This window comes from Sciurus carolinensis, chromosome 3, assembly GCF_902686445.1.
Source record: "Sciurus carolinensis chromosome 3, mSciCar1.2, whole genome shotgun sequence".
Classification (NCBI taxonomy): domain Eukaryota; kingdom Metazoa; phylum Chordata; class Mammalia; order Rodentia; family Sciuridae; genus Sciurus; species Sciurus carolinensis.
The window spans coordinates 176,887,433-176,912,687 of record NC_062215.1 but is presented as its reverse complement, the minus strand read 5'-3'; the positions used below and the strand labels follow the sequence as shown (position 1 = coordinate 176,912,687).

The 25,255-nt window shown below is 43.0% G+C and overlaps 1 protein-coding gene across 10 annotated transcripts in view; it reads left to right on the top strand.

Annotated features, from left to right (window-relative positions):
* Usp40 (ubiquitin specific peptidase 40) overlaps window positions 1-25,255 on the top strand; it is an 80,210-nt gene that overhangs the window by 50,404 nt on the left and 4,551 nt on the right. For 6 of the 10 annotated variants that reach the window (XM_047546357.1, XM_047546360.1, XM_047546355.1 and 3 more), the window contains 12 exons: window positions 2,702-2,755; window positions 3,744-3,832; window positions 5,923-6,009; window positions 10,603-10,639; window positions 12,840-12,904; window positions 14,970-15,044; window positions 18,252-18,372; window positions 20,326-20,420; window positions 21,883-22,001; window positions 22,691-22,756; window positions 23,585-23,795; window positions 23,932-24,027. In XM_047546357.1, the coding sequence (XP_047402313.1) occupies window positions 2,702-2,755; window positions 3,744-3,832; window positions 5,923-6,009; window positions 10,603-10,639; window positions 12,840-12,904; window positions 14,970-15,044; window positions 18,252-18,372; window positions 20,326-20,420; window positions 21,883-22,001; window positions 22,691-22,756; window positions 23,585-23,795; window positions 23,932-24,027 (1,115 nt within the window). Of the gene's footprint in view, window positions 1-945; window positions 2,089-2,701; window positions 2,756-3,743; window positions 3,833-5,922; window positions 6,010-10,602; window positions 10,640-12,839; window positions 12,905-14,969; window positions 15,045-15,411; window positions 15,507-18,251; window positions 18,373-20,325; window positions 20,421-20,516; window positions 20,553-21,882; window positions 22,002-22,690; window positions 22,757-23,584; window positions 23,796-23,931; window positions 24,028-25,255 lie in introns of those variants that run through there. The other 4 variants (XM_047546361.1, XR_007107828.1, XM_047546363.1 and 1 more) reach the window with 4 other exon arrangements.

Sequence of the window (25,255 nt, the reverse complement as noted above, 5' to 3'; positions counted from 1 at the left end):
AGAAAAGAGTGTTCTGTTTGATTCCATAAAGGTGAAATTTTAGAAAAATAAAATTTAAACTATAGTTACAGAAGGCTGATGAGGGATTGACTGAAGTGTGACAAGGGAATTTTGGGGGTGATACAGATTTTATCTGTTTGCTGGTTTTTCTGCCTTTTATGTATTTATCAAACTCTGTGAACTCTACACTTAAAGTGGATGTGTTTTATTATAAGTAAATTACACCTCACTAAAATGAGTGCTTTGTTACCTTGCCCCGTAACTGATCTCCCTCTTCTTCTGCTCTTGTTCCTCTGAACCATTCCTCATGTAGCAAGTGAGCTGGACCTTGTCACTCCTCTGCTCAGGGCCCTTCAGTACGTCCCTTGCATGCAGGCCAGTTCCTTAGCCAGTCCTCAGGAACTTGCATAACTGACCCCTGCTCAACCTTGACCTCATTGCATCCACTCTTCTGCTTTCTTGCCACACACCCAGCAGGCTGCCTTCTTGGAGTTTCTCGGTGCACCAGCTTCACTCACCTCCAAGATTCCCAGTGCTCTGATCTCTCTTTGAACTCTCTTCCCTTCACTCTTTATCTGCTAACCTCAACCCCATTTAGTTTCAGCTGAAATGTTACTTCCACCACACAATTGCAGTTCATTTCTGTTTCACTCTTTTTAATACCCTGTGCTTTTGTTTTATAGCATTTATCAGTGTCACTGTCTTTTGCATAATTAACATCTGCCTCTGCCATTAGATGAGGCTGTATGAGGGCAGAGTCCATGGCTGTTGTGCTGAGTACCCTATCACAGCTTCTGGTACAGTGCCTGGCACACAGAAGACACTACAGTGTTTGTTGAATGAAAGCGAAAAGATTGTTTTTTAACACAGGGTCTTGCTGTGGTGCCAGGCAGGCTTCAAATTCCTGGACTCACGCGATCCTTTTGCCTCAGCCTCCCAGGTAACTGGAGCTACAGACATACGCTATCACACCCAGCTGAAAGTGGAAAGATATTAAGGACATAGTCTTAAAATGCACTTTTTAAATTGGGAAACTCCTTTTATAGATTGTTTCATTTTCCATGAAATTTGTATTAGAATTATGTGCTAGCTTTATGTTATTGTAATACAACATTATGGACTCAGGAATCTCAAAAAGAGATTCTGCAGAGGTCTAATAATGGTAGAATGTGTAGGTCTGTGCCATTCTTACCTAGTCAGAAGGCTCAACCAGGGCCGGGGTGTATGTGGCTCAGTGGCAGAGTGCTTGCCTAGCACATGAAAGGCACTGGGTTCAATCCTCAGCACCACATACAAATAAAAATAAACAAAATGAAGGTATTGTTAAAAAAAAAAAAAGAAGAAGAAGAAAGTTCAACCATCCACCCATTCCCTATTCATGTTCTACTTTGTAAGAATTCTGTTGGAACAAAAAAATCTAATGTGCTCCTTCCCCAAAAGTAGGAATCTGTATCCTGAAAAATAGTGCATGCTGGCCTGAATCCATTTACCAAACATCACCCAACATATTTTATTTGCTTGTTTATTGTTGATGTTGGTGATTGAACCTATGGTCTTACATTGCTAGGCAAGTGCTCTACCACTAAGCCACATCCCCAGACCCACCCAACATATTTTAAATATAGTCTGCTTTGTACATTTATGATATGCAAAAATTTCAGTTACTATGATTTGATTATATGACATTAGTGCCCTGGCAACATTGGTTCGAGTTTCAGCAAGTACGGTAATTAACTGTGGATAATGAGATGGAGCACAGACTGGCTGCCAACTCTGCAGCCCCTAGACCTCCGCCTTCAGAACAGGTGTACACAACATCCATGACCAGTCATTTACTTCTTTCAAGTTTGCTGGTGTGCATTCCACAGATGGCCAAGTGTGTGGCTGTGTCACCTCTTTTCTCTCAGCAATAAACTCACCTGACATTTTGCGAGGATGAATAATGGAAGAGGGAATAAGCCAACAAAGAAGAACACACCCAGATGAAACGAAAGTATATGGTGCTGTAGAAGCAGCAGCCACCTTAGGAATGTGGACACCGCTGTCACTGGAGAGAATCTGGATGTGCAGCTGTGTAACTTGGTGCAGGTGAACCCACAACCTGAGTGAGGAAGGCAGTTGTGATGAAAAGGACATAGCACCCCCACAACTCTCAGAGGGGTTCCTGACATGAGAGCACAGCAGTGCACATGTCAGAAGCCAGTTGGCGTGGCCACCTGCAGAGCTGAGGGCAGGAAAGGTGCCCACTCTGCTTCACTGGCTCTTCAGTGAGGAGCCAGCCCTGTTGGCACTACTACAGAGACACAAACCATTTCAGTTCTCAAAGTTTCTGATGTTTTAAATAAATGTATGCATATTAGCTGTGCTATTTTTTTTTTCCTTTTCCCTACATATGTAACCAACAAAGAGTTTTAAAAGTTTTGACAGATTTTAAGGCTTAGACCCATTGGAACGTTTCCACTGATTTTTAAAATGGCTGCACAGTTCCAGCGTGTGTTTCTGCAGTCTGTACTGCGTGCAGAGTGACGACTGCCCAAACGGGGCGGCCTTTTGTTTTGTTTGTTAGAGGGTTTTGTTGTTCTCTCTCTCTTTTTTAAATTTAAGTATTTTATTCTATTTTAGATTTCTGCTGATTAACACTAGCAAAAAGCATCTCTCTTTGGTGTTCTTTGGTACATAACATGCTTGTTTTTATTTATAGCTGAGAACAGCTGTTTGAGACCTATTGATAGAAACGGGAAGCTGCTTTGTCCAGGTTAGTCTTGTTGGTAGCTTTCAAAAACTGACATCCACTCATTCCATCTTTCTGTCTTTCTTAACACCTTTACCCTAAGCAAATGGTTTCCAATATATAATATTTTCTTTTTTTATTATTTCTTTTTTGTTTTGGTGGAGGGTGGTGCTAGGGATCCAACCCAGGGCCTTGCACATGCTAAGCAAGTGCTCTGCCACTGAGCCTCACACCCAACCCCCTACTAATCTTAAATTACCTTTTAGGAACAAATCTATAAACATATTTTCATCAAAACATCTTATATACACATTAAGAAAATTTAACATTTCTGTTCTTCTGTTCATTTTTGATGCTCTGGTCCTCCTTTCAGATCTCATTATCTCTTTCTAGTCTTATTTCCTTAGTTTTCTGTGCTTCATTTGCTGATTTTGTTGTGATCCCGTATGGAACACAGTCTTTGGTTCTCACCTTCTCACCTGTCTAGACCTCTCCTCATTAGAGCTGTGATTTAGTCATGAACGAGCCTGATCATTGATTGGTCTCACTGCCACGTGTGAAGTGTGGACATGGTCCATTGTGATGGACTGAGCCAGAACATCTGGCTTTTAACCCACATACACAACAGCTCTTTGACCAAGTCGTTTCTATTAAGTATGAGTCTTAAACACTCATAGCTGCCTCTTAACTTCTAGTATCATACAAATAATAATAAAGTGTGGAAATTGAAAATTAAGCAGTTATATATGTGATTCTTTGGCATGACATGCAACTCATTTTTTTCTCTTTTAATATTCTTGGGGAGTGGGGTATATGAAAATGTATTACTAGCTGGTGATGCTGGGGTTGAACCCAGGGCCTCACTAATGCCAAGCACGCACTCTACCGCTGAGCCGCACCCTAGCCTCTCTTGACCATCTTAATTTTCAAAGACTGCCTGACTTCGATATATTATTTTGCTAAGAGAGATGGGAATTTAAAACATTAATCATTTTCTCAAAATTCTTTATAGTGCCGGATGGTTCCACTTTGAAGGAAGCAGAAGTGAAGATGGGGAGTTCTTTGGGACTGTGTCTTGGAAAAGCACCAACTTCCTCTCAGGTACAGCAGGATAACTTTAGGAGTATATCCGTATAGTTTCCTGTGTTTAAATAAAGAATGTTATGTGAAATTATATGTAGAAGGTTCTTCTGTGTAACAATTTTGTATTTAAAGGGGATGTTTAAGGTCGAGTGGCCACCGGTTCCAGCCACTTTGTTTCATAGATTCTGAGATGACCTTTCCCCACACATGACCATCTGTGAAACTAGGATGCTGCTGTGGTCCGTGGCATTCTGCAGTCAGAGCTGGCATTATTGTGGTGGGGTTTGTTGTTGTTTTCAGTGGAACAGAAAATTATGAGTCTAGCAGGCAGCCTTTTTTATTTAATGAAATACAAAATTTTGTATTTGTATTCAAATTTGGATTTAAAATTACTCTCTGCAATAATGTAGTAGTTTTATAGCATCCTCCCTTCTCCCTCATCTTTATCAGTGTTCATTCCTGTATAAAACACTATCAAGTAACCTTGCCAGAAGCCCTACCTAGTTAATAAACTTTTATTATAGCCCAGAAGTCATAAAGCTACCCTTATTGTTAATATCCTGCATCAAGGCAGTCTGGACTCATGTGAGGTTGGTTCCCCAGGGCTCCTGAATCCACTTTGTTAGCTTCCCTTGGTGGTGTTTTTTTGTTTTTTTTTCCTGCACATTATAATTATACATAATAGTGGAATTCACTACACCATGTTTGTACATGCACATAATATAATTTGATCAGTCTTATTCCCCAGCACCTTCCCTTTCCTGCTCCTCCTCCCTTTACCATATACATATGTAATTATAAATATGGACCCATAAATGCATACAGGATTCATGTGGTGTGTTCATATATAGACATAAAATAATTAGGCAGATTTCCTTCCTCACTTCCTCTCCAACCTTTTCTACTCTATTGGTCTTCCTTCTGTTTTTATAAGGTTCCCCTTTTTTGTTTTTGTTTTTTATTCCCTTTTTCTTTCTCTCTCTCTCTCTCTCTCTCTCTCTCTCTCTCTCTCTCTCTCTTTCTTTCTCTCTCTCTCTCTCTCCAGCTTCTGCAGATAAAACACTCAATCCTTCACCACTTTATTAGATTCTCCTTTTTTGTTTTTTTTTTTTATTCCTTTATTTTCTCTCTCTCTCTCTCTCTCTCTCTCTCTCTCTCTGGCTTCTGCATGTAAAACACCCAATCCTTCAACTTTCTGAGTCTGGCTTATTTCACTTAGCATAACATTATCCTTAATTTGCAAAATACGTAAAGAACTCAAAAACCTTACCACCAATCACAACCCCTTTAATTTTCTTTCCCCTAAACACTAGCAAATAGCAGGACCTAACAAGCTGGCAGGAAGACAAACTGACAGGCAGAGTTGAATTGGAAAAGTGGATAGGGCTCTGAGAATCTGAAGTGACAAGAGAGTGCATTTATAGTTTTCCTCCTTGGAATCCCTAGACAGAAAACAAAACCACAACCAAGTGGCCCAGAGAAGCGACAGTTAATGCTTATTGTGTGTAGTGACTGTGTGTAGATTCCTATGTGGAGTGACTTGAGACAGAGCCAGATATCTCTCTAGAAGAAATAATGCCTGGCTGGGCACAGTGGCACACACCTTTGACCCCAGCAACTTGGGAGCTGGAAGCAGAACAATCACAACTGCAGGCCAGCCTCAGCAATTCAGTGAGACCTGTCTCAAAAAATAAAAAAATAAAAAGGTCCGAGGATGTAGCCCAGTGGTAAAACATCCCTGCGTTATATCCTCAGTATGAAAAAAAAGAAATAGTACCTGTGAGAGATGTTTATGAGGAGTAAAAACATAGATGATGATACATTTTATGTCTGTAGATGAGTTATTGTTTAAATTGTGACATTAAATTTCTCAATGCAGTCTCGTTTTACATAACTTGAGGGTTTCCATCTTGATTTTTTTTGTTTGTCTGCAGTGCTGAGGATGAACTCGTGCATGCTAGGCATGTGTTTTACCACTGAGTTACGTCTCCAGAACTGAGCTTTTATTAATGTTTCATGGACCCTGGGCTTTGGGGGAAAGTAAATAATGCAATCATACGATTTTAAGTTCAGGTTAAATTGCATTCATACTTCTGACTTGCTCTTAGCTGTTCCTGTTTTTTGCTATGGGGACTAATATTCAACCTGGGACAGAGATGGAGGTCATAGTAGAAGAAACACTGTCTGTGGGAGATGTAAGTAATTTTACTTTTTGGTTTGGGAGACTGAGTATTTGGTATGGGGAGTGTTATCTTGTGCTAGGAGGTAAGATGAGGTTTGCATAATGTACTTGGAAGAATTGGATATGTTCACTGGAGGGGTAGTTCTGAGAGCTTGAAAATTAGCAAGTCAACTGGGATTTTTAAGGAAGATGTTTTACTGGGTTTTTTTCCTTTTTTTAATTATCAGTAATACTTGTTTGTTGTAGAAATTTGGGAAATGCAGAAATGGATTAAAAGAAAACAATTAAAACTCCTCATTATTACTTATTCCAGTAATACTAACATTTCAACATAGTTCCTTCCAGTGTTTTTACTTTATATACATACATAATCACACGTACACAGATATGAATTATATATGTGTGTGTGTGTGTGATGAAACATGAATAATTGTGTTAGTATCACTGAGCACTGGGACTGCTGGTATTGTAAAACAGAAACACAGATAAAAATCAGTATGGTTAAGTAAAAACCTCTACTCCTGAATTTGAATTAGAAGAGTCTGCATAAACTTCATCTATTTTTTCTTTTTAAAAAATGTGTTGTTGTTTTTGTTTTGTTTTGATTTGTTTCTGGCTCTATGCCCTGACATAGCTTAGAAACAAAGCAGCCCTAGCACCCAGATTGTGATTGCTAAATACCATTTCATACTAAAAGGAACCAGGCACCTTGAATTAAGGGCTGGTTCTATATACCTGTGTCACAAAATGTGTGAGCTAAACTTGAAACACCATCACAGAAGACAATGAAGCTACTAATAAAGATTTATTGGAATTTTCAGGAAAGATTCAGGAGCCTAGTCATCAAAGATGAGACGATTTGAACATCAGAGAGAACGATAATTTAAAGTGTATAATAAGTAAAATTATAGAAATTTGGAATATGTAGATTTAAAAAAGAATTAAAACCCCTCATCCCTTATCTGTGTTCATATGTAAAATCCATATATATGTCCTATCCACATATGTAAAATCTTGATACCACACACATAAAATCTATGAGCAGACTGTAATGAACCTGAAAGAAATTATTCATTGGAATTTACCATGGATGCTAGGATACCATAAAGGGGAGAGAAATAAGCATTTTATCTCATTTTTCCTCTGTAAATTATACCTCAGAGTAGCTAACTGGAAAATGTTTTTCTATATAGAACATATTCCAGCTAATAAATGAAGAAGGAATTTTAGAGCATCAGTTTTTCAACTTCAAGATCAAGGCAACAATCTTCAAAGACTGCTAACAGCCCAAAGAAGTGCAGCCCTTAGACATTCTAGAAGTTCTAGGATGACCTTTCAAAAACAAAAAACAACCTACATCTTATCAAGTCTGAGTCTGGCCATCAATTTTTTAAAATTAATTAATCAATTTATTTATTTATTTTGGTACTGGATCTTGAACCCAGGGGCACTTAACCACTGAGTCAAATCCCTAGCCCTTTTTATTTTTGTTTTGAGACAGGGTCTCACTGAGTTGCCTAGGACCTCGCTAAGTTTACTGAGGCTGACCTCAAACTTGTGATTCTCTAGCCTCAGCCTTCTGAGTCACTGGGATTGTATGCATGCGCCACCGTGCCTGGCCTGACTACCAAGTTATGAGGAATACAAGGATAGAAGAGTTTTAGTGCACCACAGGTCTACGGCCAGCAGACTCCAGATCGGAAAACTCTTCTTCAACAAATAAATTCCAGGGTCTGAAGGCACCTATAGGCTAAAGGAGGTTCAGACAAATAGGCACCCCATTGCAAATGTATGGACTTCACTGGACCTTGGTTCAGACCAAAAAAACTTTAGTAATAACTAAAGAGAAAGTAGGGAAATTTGAACTGGGTATTTATTGATATTAATAAATCCTTAATTTGAAAAACTTATAAGTTCTAAAAAGATGTTGATCACTTAAGGGTTATATTTTTAAGAGTCCTTATCTTTCAGAAATGTATAATAAATATTTATAAACAAAACGATATGCTATCTGGCATTTGCTTTTATTTTTTCCTGCATTTTTTTTATTGATGCATTATAGTTGTACATAATGGTGGTGGCATTTACTTTTAAAGAATCTGGGGGAGCTGAACACAGTTGCAGCTCACCTGTAATCCCAGCAGCTCAAAAGGCTAACACAGGAGGATCACAAGTTTGAGACCAGCCTGGGCAATTTAGTGAGACCCTATCTCAAAATAAAAAATAAAAAGGACTGGGGATGTGGCTCAGTGGTTAAGCACCCTGAGTTCAATCCCTAGTACCAAAAAAAAAAAAAGAATAATCATCTGGGGGAAGGTGGGTGTGGTATTGACAAACAGGACCAGACATGAATAACTGAGATGACGGCTACTTGAGGAGGACTAGTCTCTGCATGCATTTGAAATTTTCCATGATAGAATATTTTTAAGATAAATATTTTTTACCCTTATTCCATGCTTTAAATATGTTCCCAGTTTCTCATTGGCCTTTAGTGTGTGTGTGTGTGTGTGTGTGTGTTTTCTGGGGATTAAACCCAGGGGTGCTTAATCACTGAGCCACACCCCAGCCCTTTTTATTTATTTTGAGACAGGGCCTCACTAAGTTGTTGAGGCTGGCCTTGAGTCCACACTCATCCTGCTTCAGCCTCCCAGTGACCAGCTTTCATTGCCCTTGTGTATTTTTTAATTTCAAAGAAACCACAGAACTCTGCTAAGGAGTGACACATACATTTCCTCCCGTGACCCTCGGGAGCCCCTTACTGCTGCACCCACCCACCCATGAGCCTCCTGTCTGCTCTCACCCTGCCGTGCGCATCCTGTCTGCTCCCAGCGCTCTGCGCAGCTGCTGGCTCTACTAGCAGCTTCCGTCTGCTTTCCGGGAGGTCGGAGCTGTTCTGGTTTTCCTCTCAGTCTACCAGTCCACCTCTCTTGGCTTGCTCTTTCCCCCTCTTCCCCTGCCTTTTGAGCATTCTGCTACAGGTGCACTTAGACTGGGCCCCTCCAGCCCCAGAGCATCCAGCTGCCACCTAGGTTGTCTGACAGTCCACACTAGAGCACATCCCCAGTGGGACCCCTTGCCTCCTGAAATGTCCTCCACATGTTTTTCTCTTCTTCAGCTAATGGCAGCTCAATTTTCTATCTGCTCAGGCCAAAAACCTTGAAGCCCCCTTGATCCTCCTATGTCTTACTCCACATCCAGTGTTGCAGGACCTTGTGTTGTTTCTGCCATCAAAATGCAGCTAGGATCTGTCCGTGTCTCACTCCCTGCACCGCCGTGTCCCTGTCAAGTCCATCACCGTCATTCATCTGCACTGTTCCACAAGTTAACTGATCTCCTGGCTTCCAGCCTTGGACCTCCCTGGGTCTGTTCTCACAAGGAAATCAACCACTGCCCTCTGCTGGCCTCCCTGCTCTCCTCCAAAGCCTTTCCTGCAGGCCCCCTGCCTGGAACAGTTAGATGGATGCACTCGCTCTTGTTTTCCTCACTTAAGGAAAGCCTGTAGGACTGCACTTTTCTTTGATTACAGCGTTGGCCTCGTCACCCTGCTTTAACCATTGTGTCGTCACTAGCATCGTTTTCTAAATAATCTGTAAGCACATACTTACCCAGCTAACCTTAGATTTATTCCATTTTTGAACTTCGGGGGATTAAAAATTCCTGTTGATCACACCTCCCTTCTCTAGAAGGCACTGAGATGACCTGACAAGTGACTGACAGGAGGTGTCCTCCCAAAGCTCCTGCCAGCTGTGACTACGTGTACATAAAGGAGTGAAGAGCTCATTTTGTCTGTGTGGATCATGCTGCACGCACATGTAGACCCTTTCAAGTTCACTTAAAATATTTTAAAGATCTGTTAAGACTTCCATATATAACCTTGTTCTGTTCTTTGAACTGCCAAGACACATCTTTGTTTTCTTAAATGTTCCCCCATTAATAGACATTTTGATTCATTGCCACTCTTTTCTTATTCTGAACAATACAAGAATGACCATCCTTATTTTTATTTCCTTTTGCTCTAGGGTAGTATAAACAAAATTTTATTTACTCTTTGACCCAAGATTTATTTTGGAATGTTTTTCCTCAAAAAGTTGGGAAGTATTAAAACTTTTGCTCATATTTTCACATTTTTGCATTGTACCATGAGGTCACAACTTACACAATTCTTTCCTTGTCAGTTTATGTGTGATCACTTGTGTTTTGTGGCCGCTAAATAAAGGTTGATCTCCTTTTAGGGGATTCAGAGTTTATTGTATATCTGTGAAGTTAGCCTTATTGATAATTTGATCAAATACACACTGTTAATCCTCATGGGAAGGAAGTCACGACAGAGACCCAGAAGGCAGTGAATGAAACTTGGAGCCGAGTCCTGGTTGCAAACACAGGAGTTGTTTTTCCTCCCTGAACTGCCCCCGACCCAGCTCCTAGGAGAGAGCTAGCTGACTTGTAGATCATCCTACTTCTGGGTTTCTTCATCTATCCAAGAATGATTGAATAGAATAAGACTTAAGGCCCAGGGTTCAAAAAGAGTATTTCTCCTTGTACTATAATTCAGAAACAATCTAGCTTTTATAACTTTTTTTTTTTTTTTTTTTTTTTTTTTTTTTAGTGTTTAAAGATAATGCTTGAGAAATCTGGCCTATCAGGTAAGTTATTTCCATGATAACATAATCTTATCCTCATTCTTTAGTTCAAACAATTATCTATAAACCTAACAAAAACTTTTCAAATTTTCTTTTTCCCCAGGGGTTGTGGAAGAAAGTTTTACAGGCTGTGGGGGGGGGGGGGTGAGACAGTAGCTTTAATTTCTGTGTGTACATAATGAATTCTCCTGGTTCTTCTTTGCAAACTAAAAGAAAACTAGCATTAGGGTTAGCCTAGACAGACCCCAGCAAGGATGTAAAGAAAGAAAACTAAGATTTATACTGTAAGGAATCCCACAGAAACCATGCCAGACACAGGAAATCACATAAGGGAGTTTATTAAGCAAACAGAGTGTCTCCCTGCAGGGTAAGAGAGAAAATGAGAGGAAAAGAAAGGGAATGAGAAAGGCCGCGTGCAAGAAAGTGTGAAAGCCAGGAGGATAGAGGAAGTGAGGAGGAGAGAGAGAAGGATGAGAAAAGATGGCGGGGTAGCTATAATAAAGCCATTGAATCCCGCCAGGCTAACAGGGGACCAATATTGGAGAAGGACACTTGCAAGCTGACTGATGAACCAATAGCTAGCTAGGATGTTCACAGATTGACAAGTGGTTGGGAGACGGGAAAATGGCTGCAATGGAAAGGGTGGGGGAGCAGCTTTGTACATTACATATACTGCCTGGAATTATCCACATCCAGTTCCACTGAAATTTTTTTAGTCTCATCACTTCAGAATCTCATGCATCCTATTTCATGTCATGTGTGTGGTTTAGACTAGGGAATGGAATGTGAATGGAAAGCATTAACCCAGGGTGACTTACAGCAGCTTCCTGGGTGCAGTTATGTCCCTGAGCTTGATGAGGCACCCAGCTGCTTTCATTGGAGCACTTTGCCCTTCAGATGCGATTGAAGGGGGCGCCAGTGTGCATGTGGAAGGGACGTTCACTCTGGGCTCTCTTGTAGAAGTACATGGGCAGTGTCTCATTAAACGTTGGCAACAGCCCTCCCAGGCGGGGATGGTCACCTGTTCCCCTTTCACAGAGGAGGGAACAGAATGCAAAGGCTGAAAGGCTTCCCAGAGTTCCTCAACCAGTAGCTGGGCCTCTGCTCTGGGCCCAGGCTCTTCCCACCTGCTGTGCTGTGGACTAAGAGTGCTCACTTTTAACTTACTCCTGATTTTATAAGGTGCTTAAGTTAATTTAAAAATTGATGTAAATCTTTCTGTATTTGAAGCTAGAGCTGATGACTCAAGAGGGTCTGTAAGAAGGGTGCTGCAGGGGTTCAGACCCTGGCTGTGGAGATGAGCAAGAACTCTGTGATGATTCCTTTGCCTGTTAGATGTTTTTGGTTGCTGCAGCATCTTGCTCATCAAATAATGGCTGGGTTTTTTGTTTTTTAATAACCAGGGTTTCTAACTTTTGACCCATCCAACTTTTTCCCCATGCAAAAAAAAAAAAAGAACTCTCATTGGGTAGTGTAGCAGCAAACAAGTATACTGAAAAAGAAATCTGATTTGTCTATTTAACATTTATAAATATTCATTCACATTAGCTTCACTGAAATACTCTTCAGAAAGTACTGCACTGTGTTTTTACATTAGGAAGGAGTAATAGGAAGGATTTTCTTGTACACATTTGCAGTTGCTAAACAATGTTAGCATATACTTTAAGCTACAACAAAACTCAACTTTAGGGCTGGGGCTGTAGCTCAATGGTAGAGGGCTTGCCTAGCATGTGTGAGGCACTGGATTCACTTCTCAGCACCACATGTAAATAAATAAAAATAAAGGTCCATTGACAACTGAAACAAATTTTTTACAACCCAACTTTAGGTTTTTCACAAGAGATTTAATACTTATATATATGTACATATTTGTGTGTAGTGATATATGATGTGTATATGTGTACACATGTAAAGAATAAGGGTACAAAGTAAATATTGTATAATAGTAGCAAGTGTTTTTAGTCACAAATACATAATATGAATATGTTGTTTTTATTCACAAGTTCTTGGTGGAAAAGAAAGCAAAGTAACCAAATTGAGCAGGAAAACATAACTTTTCATGCTCTGAAAGAGAGCATTTAAAAACAAATGATTATTAGCAGAGCAAACCCCATTCGACATCTGTTTATCCAGAATATTTATTCCTGATGAATGCTTAAAACCTGTTCTGGGGTCTTTCATCCTGATATTGATTCCTTCATAGGAGATGCATGGCATTTACGAAAAACGGATTGGTGCTACGAAGCTGGGGAGCCTTTGTGTGAAGAAGTAAGATTGTTTCTATACCTTCTGCTCTTAAATGACCGTGCTTTCAGATAGGATTTCCCCCTCCCAACTCATGAAAAAATTCCAGAGAAAACTTTTACACTTTTAGGAAACAAAAACCTCAGTAGTCTGTCTTCCCTTTCTCTGACTGGTTTTCTGACAGAGACCAAGCCTGGGCTAGGTGGGAGTGTTCCTGATACAGGTGATAGGCCCCTTCTGGTGAGGGAGAGCATGTCCTAGGACGGCGTCCACCAGGAAGCAGAGTGCCTCAGAGAGCAGAGGACACTGGAGCTCCTGAAAGCATCGGAAAGCACACTCGGAAGGGTGGGGCGGGCTGGGGTTTGAACCAGCGCCTCACCCACGCGAGGCAAGCACTCTATCCCTGAGCCACATCCCCAGCCCACACTCAATTTTTGACCCTTGCATATTTTGATCTTAGAGTTTCTCTGAATCTAAATGATGGTAGAATTCATCTTATCAGACAGTCACGTGACTGTGGTCCAAACTCTTGGTCCAGCCAAACTCTTAGGGTTGGTTTAGAAACAGTTTTATCACAGGATAGTTTGAATCTTGTCAAGCTCCTTACTGTTGGCCCTAATAGCACCAAACCTTGTACTCCGAACCCAGGACCATGAAAGGAGGCCAAGGGAAACTTCTTCCAAGAAATGGCTGTGGTCAGCCACCCTTTTCCAGTCTTCACCTGCCGCTTTCTGTTCAGTAATAGCAGCACTGAACAGCAACAGAAGGTTGACAGCAAGGCTGCTGAGGCTTCCTCTGGAATGTTCTGCCCGAACAGTCAATAAGATCTAGAGAAGCCTCCTTTGAGTCTTGGTTTGGATGTCAGAATATTGATTCAAATAGCTTCAGCACTTACTTCACTATTATTTCCCCAGTTGGTATCAATTTATCTAAAAGCAAAGACTTTGCCCTCAATACTGTCTTCTCTTCCTGAATTTGCCCTGTTTCCCAGCCTGCCTTTTCAGACTGAAACATGGCTTACTCTACTTACCTTCTCCTCCTTCAAGAGCCTGCCAGCCTCTAGCCCACATCCCTTTGGTTGGTGCCCACTTTCCCAGACTAATTTCTTTCCCGTTTTTCTTCAGCTGCTACTTCCCACTCAGTCCAGTTTCTCAGCTCTGCTTTCTCTCAATTCTGACTTGGCCCTTGTTCTTTTCTTCATGAGAAATCCTTCTCTTCTCTTGAGCCCTCTAGTTTTCCAAACCCTCCACACCACTTCAGGCGTGATTAGGATTTCACAGGGTGCACACCAGTCTGTCCTCACTTTATCTCAGCTGTCCTCTCCTTGAAGACACCTCAGATTCTACACACTGCATTTAGTAAGTAATGCTGATACTGCCATTGACCGGTGACGAGTTCTGCTCCCTCTAATGTTGAAGTTTGAACACGAGAGAAGCAGCCAAGGCAAGCAGATTAAGCAGGTTTTATTTAAAAGTAATAATACAGACTTCTCTCCCAGGAGGGAGAAGGGGGCCATGGCTGAGTCCCAAGAAGTCCCAAGAAGTGAGCACACCCTACATCTTTTATAGGTTAGGGTCTCTTGTTCTCCAGTTCTCTCCCCCCTTATCTCTCCTTCCCACCTACGTGATTAGGCCCAGTTTTGCATAAAGTGAGATGCGATGGGCAGGAGGAGGACCAAGGTGATTCAGGCAGGTAAGGGCTGAGTGGGCATTAATTAGCATCTCCTTGTCTGTAGTCTCTGACAGGGGCAGGTAAATTTGGTTATCAATGAGCTGTACAAGTCCTTGACTTTCCATTCTCCCAGGGCGGTCTCCAACTTCCAGAGGTAGATGGCTTTCATGGCCTCCATTTCTCTATTTGACCCGATCCCCTATTTCTACACTAACTGCCTGTCCCCAGTTCTGGCTTCAGTGCCATCCTGCTTTCAGAGTCTAGCTTACTTCCTGTCTCTTCATGTATCTGCTTTGCTATTCCCTTATTTATTTCTTGAAAAGGTAATAGAGGTTAAAAATAAATAAATAAAGGTCCCATGGTCTGTTTGTTCCTTTCAGAAGTCATAAGTGACAAAAAGGAATTTCTGTGTTCACAGAATGCAACCCTGCAAGAGCTTAAGATCTGTTCTGGAGACACATTGCTTTTAGTTGAAGGGAAACTTCCTCTTCCGGTAAGATTTTGCCTCTAAGTAGACATTTTATAAGTAACAGTTATTATTCTCTGAATACAAAGGTGTTATATTCTCATTGTGGGGAATTGGGGAAACACTGTCATAAAAAGAATAGAGAACTTTCTTAGAATCCTTCCTATAAATATTTTCTAGGTAGATATTTCCTCCCTATAAATATCTCTAAATAAAATTAAAATCAATTATATGTAAAAATTTTATTTTAATTCTTTTTATAGTTAACATTTTAACCTGATCATAAAATCCAGAGATAGCCATATTCAGGGTAATGATTTACTACTGTTTAATTCACCTGTACTCCCAATGTTGGAAATTTTGCTTACTTAAATTTTTTTGTTCTTGTAATTAGTTCTTAAATCCTTCTACCTGGGAGTGGTGGCACATGCTGTAATCCCAGTGACTCAGGAAGCCAAGACAGAAGAATCTCAAGTTTGAGCCAGCCTGGTAACTTAGCAAGACCATCTCCAAATAAAAAACAAAAAGGACTGGGAATGGAGCTCAGTAGTAGAGCACCCTTGGGTTCAATTCCCAATACTGAACACACACACACAAAACAAAGGTGGCATTACTAACTCAAAAGGCAGGAGCTCAGCCAGGCACATGCCTACAATCCAGTGGCTCTGGAGGCTGAGACAAGAGGATTGCAAGTTCAAAGCTAACCTCCTCAAAAGGGAGGTGCTAAGCAACTCAGTGAGACCCTGTCTCTAAATAAAATACAATATAGGGCTGGGGATGTGGCTCAGTGGTTCAGTGTCCCTGAGTTCAATCCCCAGTACCTCCCCCAAAAAAACGGCATGAACTCTTTTAAAGACTTGATACTATACATTGCCAAATTGTTTTCCTTACAAGTTGTACTAAATTTATAACCTTGTTGGGTAAGTATGTGAGGGCTTGTTTCATTCCTCTTTCATAAACATTGCATATTACTACTTTTGGGGGCGGGGCCAATTGAGGATTGAACCCAGGGGCTCTTACCACTAAGCCACACGCCCAGTCATTTATTTTTTATTTTGAGACAGGGTCTCACTAAGTTGCTGAGGCTGGCCTTAAACTTGTGATTTTCCTGCCTCAGCCTCCCCAGTCACTGGGATCACCTCTTTTGTTTTTCAAAGGTGAGGATATTCTCAGGGACTCCTGCATACTAGGCAAGCACTCTTGCCACTGAGCTATGCCCCTAATCACATAATTTATTTAACCAGTCTCTTTTTGAAAAACACTGTACGAAATATGTAGGTGCTATTTTGCATGTATATGATAAATTCCTAGAACAAAAATTGTTCTACCATAATGTGGACATCTTCTAAAGAGGGACCGTGGGTCATGGTTTTTGCTCTCATAATAAAAAGTTTGCACTGAATGTCCCTATATACATGACTTCCTCTGCATGCACATGTATCAGAAGGTAAATTCCTAAATGTGGAATGACTCTTCCAAAGGACTTGGACTTTAAATTTTAACAGATATGACTAAATTCCTGTCTAAATGTAAGAAAAATCCACGAAAACCACGCTGGACACGAGAAGTGATATAAGAGGGTTTATTAAGCAAACAGAGTGTCTCCCTGCAGGGTAAGAGAGAAAATGAGAGGAAAAGAGAAAGGGTGCATGCTAGAGACAGTGGAAAAGTGAGGAGGAGAGAGAAGGAAAGTGAGCAGGAGAGAGAAAGCAAGAGAAAAGATGGTGGGGAAGCTATCCTTAAGCACTTGAATCCCGCCAGGCTAACAGGGGACCAGTATCGGAGAAGGATACTTGCAAACTGACTGATGAACCAATAGCTAGCTAGGATGTTCACAGATTGACAAGTGGTTGGGAGGCGGGGAAAATGGCTGCAATGGAAAGGGCAGGGGAGCAACTTTCAGACTGACAAGCTAAGTTGTGATGCAACGGAAAGGACGGGGGAGCAGCTTTGTATTACACTACAGACCTCATGTTAGTTTATAAATCTGCCACAACTCATGAGCTTTAAGTTTATTCATATTTCGCCAACATAGCATATTATTAGATTTTCTGGGTTTTGACAGTCTACTAGGTGAAAAAGAAAATGGATATTGGTGTTTTGACTTACATGTATTTAATTTAATTTAATTTAGGTTGAATATTTGTTAGTCTTCACCAATTTGATTAAAAGATTGTACAATGCATTTCTTGAAATATATATTTTAAATATTTTACTATTATCTTTCACATTCTCATCCTCTGTTAGGAATGAGCACTATAACTACAACCTCTTCTCTCTCTTAATGAATCTATTTAATTTCTTTATCACTTTAAAAAAAAAAAAGGTAGGGCCTGGCGTAGTGACACACACCTGTAATCCCAGCAGCTGGAGAGGCTGAGGCAGGAGGATCTCAAGTGAAAAGCCAGCCTCAGCAACTTAGCAAGGTCTTAAGCAACTCAGTGAGACCCTGTCTCTAAAAATACAAAGAAGGGCTGGGGATGTGACTGGGGCTGTGGTAGAGTGCTTACCTAGCATGTGTGAAGCACCGGGTTCGATCCTTAACACCACATAAAAAAAATAAAATATTTTTGAAAAGGTGTGGGGGTAGCTGGGGATGTGGCTCAGTGGATAAGTTCCCCTGGGTTTAATCCCTGGTACCAAAAAAAAAAAGGTAGGAAAAACTAAATTATGAGGCATGTGTGGAAACAGTGGGTTTGTTTCACGTGGTTTGCACAGGAATCCATGGGCTGTTGCTGTTTCATTTAACAAATGCATCAAGCCAGGGGTGCTCTTAGTGCCTGGAAGCGCGTGCGGTATAGCATATCCAGGCAAAGACAATACATATGATTCATGGCAGTTAGTAAATTGAGAAGGAAAAATAACAACTTTAAGTACATTTTATGTCATCCATAAACTTTTTTCTCTCTGTGGAAGTATAAGTGATGATTCGCTTTATTTTTGTACATCACAGCAATTAAAAATATTTTTTACTAGCTGGAAGTTGTGGTTCATGTTGTAATCCTAGTGACATGGGAGGCTGAGACAGGAGGATCACGAGTTTAAAGCCAGTCTGAACAACTTAGTGAGAACCTGTCTCCAAATTTAAAAAAGGGCTTGGAAGTAGCTCGGTGGTAGAGCACTGCTGGGTTCAACCCGTAGTATTGCCAAAACACACACACACACACATACACACATATAAATATATATACACACATATATGTACACACATACATAACACACACTGTTTTTCAGGGTGTCCTGAAGATGCCCATCTGGTGGTACCAGCCTCGGGGTCCCTCAGGACACTGGGAGAGTCAAGACCAGCCCCATTCCTCTTCCCAGGGCAACGGATGGAGAGCTTCTGGCACCCAAGGTGAGGACAGAATTAAATTTCCACAGCCAGCCTGTCATGGAGAAGTGAAATGCTGCTTCTGCTCTGGAGTCATCTGAAAGATTTATTTCAAAAACATAAGTTTGAAAAACAAAGCCAGCCATTCCTTTTTAATAAGTCAGGACCTTTTTAGTAACAACACTGTCCTGCTCTTAGGCAGTGTTTTGTGGCCTCTGTAAAGCACTCTGTATCTTCTTGTTATCTCTGTTTTTATATCAATATAGGAAACTTTCTCAGAGGTCCTTCAGATACCAGCTCTCAAGATCCCCAGAGCACTAGGGCCCCTCATCCTTGTGTGGCAGGAAGTTCAGGCTTCAGCCTATTTCATTGTCCTCAGGGCAGAGGCCAGAGATGGGGTTCACAGCCTGCGTGTCTGGTGGTCTTTCTGCGTACCACCCCCACCCGCCCCACCCGTCCCCAGGATCTGCTTCTAGGGCCCCTGCACCTCACTGCCTGGGAGAAGAAACGCAGGCGCAGGGCTGCCTAACCCATGCAGCACAGGCGCTGCGGTGAGCAGACCCTGGCAGAGCCGGCTGCCTTGGCCTGGCATTCCACTTCCTGTCACCACAGAGGTGAAGAGCCTGCTAGTGCTGGGGATGGCACACGAGGACACACACACACACACACACGCACACACACAGCACTATGCGCCAGCCACGCCCCAGTCCCAAGAAAGGTACTTTTGTTTCAGTAGGGCCAGGTCTTCAGGTATATTTTTCTTTTTATTGTGCTTTGCTTAATTATTTAACTTTTTTTGTGCCTTGAAGTATTATATCATGTATTATCATTCTTTTCTCTTTTGAACCTCTCAGGAATGAAATTAATATGATTGAATCAGATTCTCTTACTTATTGTTTGAAGTTAAGACGATATATGTAAAGTAATAATATATGTTAAAAATCGCTATGGAATCGACAAAGTTATTTTTATTTGGGTTGCATTCGTTTATGTTAAAAAATCCTAAAAATGCTTGAGTAATAAGATAGTAATTACATACAGAGTTGAATTGTAGATCTTTTAGAGCATGCATAATCAGTATGTTTCTCCATGAAATTAAGAAGGTTCCTTTTTGGTAGCCTCTGTGTTACAAATAGGAACACGTCTCATCCTTTCAAGTATCACCAGCCTGCAGCTACCGTGAGATGCTGGAACCACTCACGGGGAGAACTTTTTCACTTAACTTACTTATAGTTCATTTGTAATTTCTTATTAGGTACCAACAGTGTGCCTAGCAATAAACAAAGCATTTCATTAAGGCAAAAATGAGAGATAATATTCTGATTTTAAAATTTAGCAGCTTTTATATCCAGAGATTTCAACAAGAGAATATTTTAGTTTTCCCATTTTTAGAAAATATTTGGAACAGCCTTGTTATTATTTAGATTTCCCCACTCTACAAACAGTTATTGGGCCTTTAGTGTGTGGCACCCACCATTCCCTGCACTGGAGAGACAGACAGACAGATGGGCTGCGCCTCGTGAAATTCCCATTCTTTTGACATGGCAGAGGAAACCAAGTGTGTACACAAAAGTAGGCAAAGGAGCCACCAGCCAAGACAGAGTCATGAGAAAGAAGGAGGGCCAGTGTCCATAACACAGGCAGAGTGGCCTACCAGCAGCATAATCTTTGAGGAAAGAAAGAATTTAGAAAAGAACATTCTAGAGAGATAGCACAAGGGAAATTCCCCATAGCATTCTGCCATTAACGTGCTCCCTGGTTGCTAATTCACTAGGCAGTGAAATCCTGAGGGAGCTAATTCAAGGGATTCGGATTCAGAGGTTCTTGAGTGGCTGTTTAATAAACCTGTTTATAAGTATTAAAATCCATTACAATATCACATAAACCTATTATATCATCAAAATATATGTCACTGTCTCAGAAGTACAAAATAAGTTTAAAATAACCTTCCAAACATCCACCTCTGTCCTTTTGAAGGTGCTGCTGGCCATGTACCTGCAGAGGGTTCTCTCTCCTACTTGGGAGACATGGAGATCTCAGAAGACACTGCTTTGGTGGACCTGAAGTTTCAGGTCAGACTTCTTCCTGTAGCGGGCCTCAGTGGTGATATGGCTTCTTCCCATGAGATATTAATATGTCTTCTGTTTCCTTCTCCCTCACTTAGAGTTTGTTCTGATATGGCACTGCTAGGTGCCATGTCCGGGGTAAGTACCAGCAGGCAGCACCCCTGCGGCCCAGAGGGCCTTGGGTCTGTTCTGCCTTTGCCCTTGTGGCTTTCACTTGCCCACCCTGACAGGCATGCTGTGCTTGTGTTTGAATCTGTCCTTAGCAACTCGTGGCTTATGCTCATCTTTACTTTTTAGGGAAACATGGTTTCTTGAAACATCCGTAAAGCATTCACTTTACCCCTTTATTTACATCGTTCTGTACCGTCGTGAGTGAAATGTTAAATGCTGTTAGATAAAAGCTGTGTCATCATTAGTCTCCTCTGGGGCAGGTGACCAGTTGCTGCATTGGGATGCTAAACTGGACTTCGTGGTGTTTTCTTGTGCATCAACAAGCACAGAGCAGGAGGGTTGTGTGTGAGTGGGAAGGCCAAATGAAATGTCACCCAGAAAGCTGAAGAAGCATCTTGCTATCATGAACCGAAATGAACTGCTTCTCACTTAAAGGACAGCACGCAGGGCCTCTGTAGGCCTAGGGGTTGTTGGTGTGGCTGGTGTGTGTCCTCGGTGTATGAAATGACCTTCCTCCAGAAAGCCAGTCACTGCTCCTGTGAGGACAATTGGGGAGATTTTCTTTCTTTCTTGTATTAGGTCAAAAGATACAGAATTGCTCTTTTTAGGAAAAAATGGGTAAATATTGGCTTCATTGCATTCTCCAGCCACATACGTTATCTACCCACACAAGTAGAATAAACACCTGGGCCTCCCTATTGGAGCCAAAGGCCGTGAAGCAGTTCAGCATCAGCAGTAGCGTGACTGGGGAGCTACACAGCACCCATGGCCTCAGAGGCCCACAGAGCGACCCTGCCCTGCGACTCACACGCAGAACTCGTCATGAGGCCCTAGGACCTCACTAAAAAGCAGCTTTGGGCTCGTGTAGAAACAGGAGACTCACTTATTTCTCCAGCCAATTTCAGTGGTAAGGAATATGAAAACTACTTAGGATTAACTTCACACCCCACCACCACTGGGGTTTGAACCCAAGGCCTTGCTCTGCCCCCCGAGCTGCAGTTACATCCCAGCTCTTTGCAGGGGTTTGTTTTTGTTTTGTTTTTAGTTTCACTTTGAGACAGGGTCTTGCTGTGTTTCTGAGGCTGGCCTCAAATTTGCAGTCCTCCTGCCTCAGCCTCCAGAATCACTGGAATTATAGGTGTGCACCACTGCACCTGGGTCCTGTGATTTTTTGAAATACACTTTCTCATGACTTAAGGTGCTCTTTCCCTCCGATGTCATTGTGTAGTGCTTCCTTCAGTGTGTTTTTATGAGTGTTTTTAAAACCAGTGGAGAAATGTCTTGTTTCTTTGTCCAGGCCAGGGCCTTGGCCCCTTCCTCAGAGCTTGCTGTCCCTGCCCCAGCCCTCCTCAGAGCCTGGACGGTGGAGAGCAGGCGCCCTGGCAGGCTCTTACGCGCTGACCGGCAGCAGCTCAAGTAGGTGTCTTGCAGGAAGCTCACTGTGTCGCCCTGCTGCCCCACAGGGCTGGGTGGGGAGGAAGTCCCAGGGAAGAGTCTTCCTTTGAGTCGGATGACAGCAGAACGCCACTCCTGGTAACTCCACATCCATGGGGCAGATGATACTTCCCACCATTAATTTAACTCTGGGACAACTTCAGCTTTCCACATCGAGTGTAAACGTAGCTGTGTGTTTCCTCTGTGCTCCAGAGGCTGTAACAACGTAGAAGGGTTTGAAGTAGAAGTTAGGAGCCAGCTGTCCCTCAGGAAACCTTTGCTCCCCGTCTGCCTCCTGGAACTCCGTGTTTGGGGCGTGACCTGTGGCTGTCAGTTTCCCTCACAGAAAGCATCCCGTGGGGTTCTCACACATCAGGTCTGCTTACGACCAGACAGCAAGGGCATGAGACTCTCAGTCTTGGCCAAACTGGGCCGTTTCTCTGGCGGTTTGGCCATCTTCACAGAGCAGGGCCTCCTTGTTTAGCTGGGCATGATAATCCCCACAGCAAGTATTCTGAATTTTCCTTTTCCAAAAGTTTGAGCGTTCTTATGTAGAGTTCAAAAAATGGCCTTTTGCTTGAGGAAAAAGCTTAAAATTAGCAAAAAAAATCATTATCTTGGGAAAACCAAATGATACTCCCCCAGTGCTGTTTTGTCTCACTCATTGCCAGGGAATATAAACTAGGACGGAGAGCCGCCATCTGCCTGGAGCCCCTTCAGGAGGAGGAGCGGCTGGGGTGAGTTCTGCCAGGCGCGCCCAGCATGCCGGGCACCTTCTCACAGAGGCTGGTCTCTTTGGAGACTTCTGACCTCACCAGCGGAGGGGGGTTTTCCCACTACTTCTAGTAGTTCAGCGACTTAAAACAGATTGTGTTCTGGAAATTCGTTAGTAGTTCTGGCATCTGGAATTGGAACTCATCCACCCATAAAAATGGTGAGCGCCCCTTGCTCCCAGCTCCTGGCCAGCCAGGCCCACTACGGCCGCACTCAGCGCATTGCCCGTCTGGGTTGGAGCACCAGTGTCGCAGGGCTGCCCTCTCTGAAATCACGCCTCACCGCCTCGCCTCCTGAGAGCGCGTGTCCCTCCCCTTCTTGCGTCCAGCTCTCACTGCGGCTCTTACCTGGGGACCTGTGACTGTCTGAGGGTCCGGCTTTCCCTCCCTCCCTCCCTCCAAATGCCGTCTTTCTCCCCACTCTGCCCAGGGACCTTTTCCTGCTGAGCTTCCTCTCTCTGGCTCCGTCCCTCTCCCCAACTCTGAGCCCTGACTGCCCCCCAGCACCCTGGATTTGTAGTTCCTAATGTCAAGTGCATAATTGTCTGCCTCAAACTATCTTTTCTCTGTAGCTTCCAGCTTCTTTCTCTGAACCTGCATTTCCTGGGGGGCTCCATGGCTTGAACGCCGTCAGGCTGGCTCCTGCCCCCGCCCCACCAGAGTACGGGTCCTGCCCAGGCCTTCAGTTCTGCCCAGCTGCCCCTTCCTTCCCTACTACCGCTCCCCGGGCCCTGGCAGGTACTGTGTTTCTGTGGTTGGTGTTGAACCTGGCATTCTGTCCTCTTGGTATAGCCCCCAGGATGTGCTGCTGAGGACGCGGATGCGCATCCCTGGGGAGAGGGCCTACGCCCCTGCCGTGGACTTGGTGTGGGACACCGCCCGAGGCTGGACTGCCGGCTCCCTGAGGCAGAAAGTGGCCGATCTCTATTCTCTTCCTGTGGAGAAAATTGAAATTGCCAAATACTTCCCTGAAAAATTTGAGTGGCTTCCGATATCTAGCTGGGTAATGCTATGGGGCTTTCTCAGAGGAATCGGGGCTTCCTGGTCTAGCATTTAGGGCAACTAGTTTTTCACAGTGATGGGAAATTTAGTACGAACTTGAGGTTGAATTTTATTTAAGATGTTCGATTTTCCTGTAGAACCAGCAAATGACCAAGAGGAAAAAGAAGAAAAAGCAAGACACTTTGCAAGGGGCCCCCTACTACTTGAAAGACGGAGACACCATTGGTGTTAAGGTGGGTTGGTTAACAACAAATTGACACTCTGATGAGACAGGAGGATCAAGGGACATCATAGAGAAGTTTACCAAATCATTGAGACACAGATGATCCCGGTTGAGATCATTTCAGATGATGGGTAAGAGAGAAAGGCAGACATCGTATTAGGGAACAGAACCTTAACATTAGAACTGCAAGGGACAGTGGAGAAAATCTAGACCAACTCCACCTGTGACCGTGGATGTAAAAATCTGAATAATAAAACTCTAGTGACCAAACCTGGCCAGTGAGCGTGCCTTTAAAGGTGTTGCCAGTGACGACAAAGGACGTTTATCCAAGGAATGCAGGCGTGGCAGGGTCATGAACATGTATGGATACACATACAGGAGTCGGTCCCACTGAGCTGAGTTTTTTCTTATTTTACAATGTTTCGCTATTTTTTGAAGCATATCGTATACAACCCATTGGAATAGAAATTGTGGTCATGTCAGGTCACTGGAAGAGATCCCAGTTGCAGTGTGTTTGTCACCTGAGGTGATGCCCCAGGACACAGCCACCCCTTCCTGTAGTCTCACTGGATGACCAAGTCACTGAGGCTAGTACCGTGGTGTGTCCCCAGAGCCATGCTTGGCAATGCGACCGCTCAGGTGGGAGACCCTTAACACGGGACCAGGCGAGAACAAGGAACTGCCCTTTCCTGCCCACGTGGCCCCTCAAGGCCTGCATTGTGGTTGACCTCTGAGGCAGCCGGGGGGGTCAGGGTTTACCACAAGTAAGATTCACGGGTAAGACTGAGGCTAAGTGCAGAGGGCGAGGAGGAAGCCCAGCCACTCACCCCGCAGTGGACAGAGCCCTAAGGGAAATGCCAGGGTCCACGCGTGCAGTTCAGCTGTAGAAATACATGGACGAAACCAGTGACGGAATTTATAAAACGGAAGCCGTTTCCACCGCAGCAGACTGGAGGCCTGTGGGTCCACGTGCAGGGTTCCACCTGGGTCCCTATAAAGCCGCTTCTGCTTGGCTCAGTCCAGTGGGAGCGTTTGGAGTTGAAGATAGAGGTCAACGGCTGGACGTGGACTTCCCTGTGAAGCCCCCACAACCTGCTCTCACCAAACACAGAATGCCTGGCGTCCCTTATTTATCTGGTTTACGTTAATCTGAATGTTTCCTTTAGTCAATTTAGGGGATTTTTAAGACACGCCTCTTTAACACGTAGGTCAAGCGGCTGTGAAAGCCCTGCTCACCA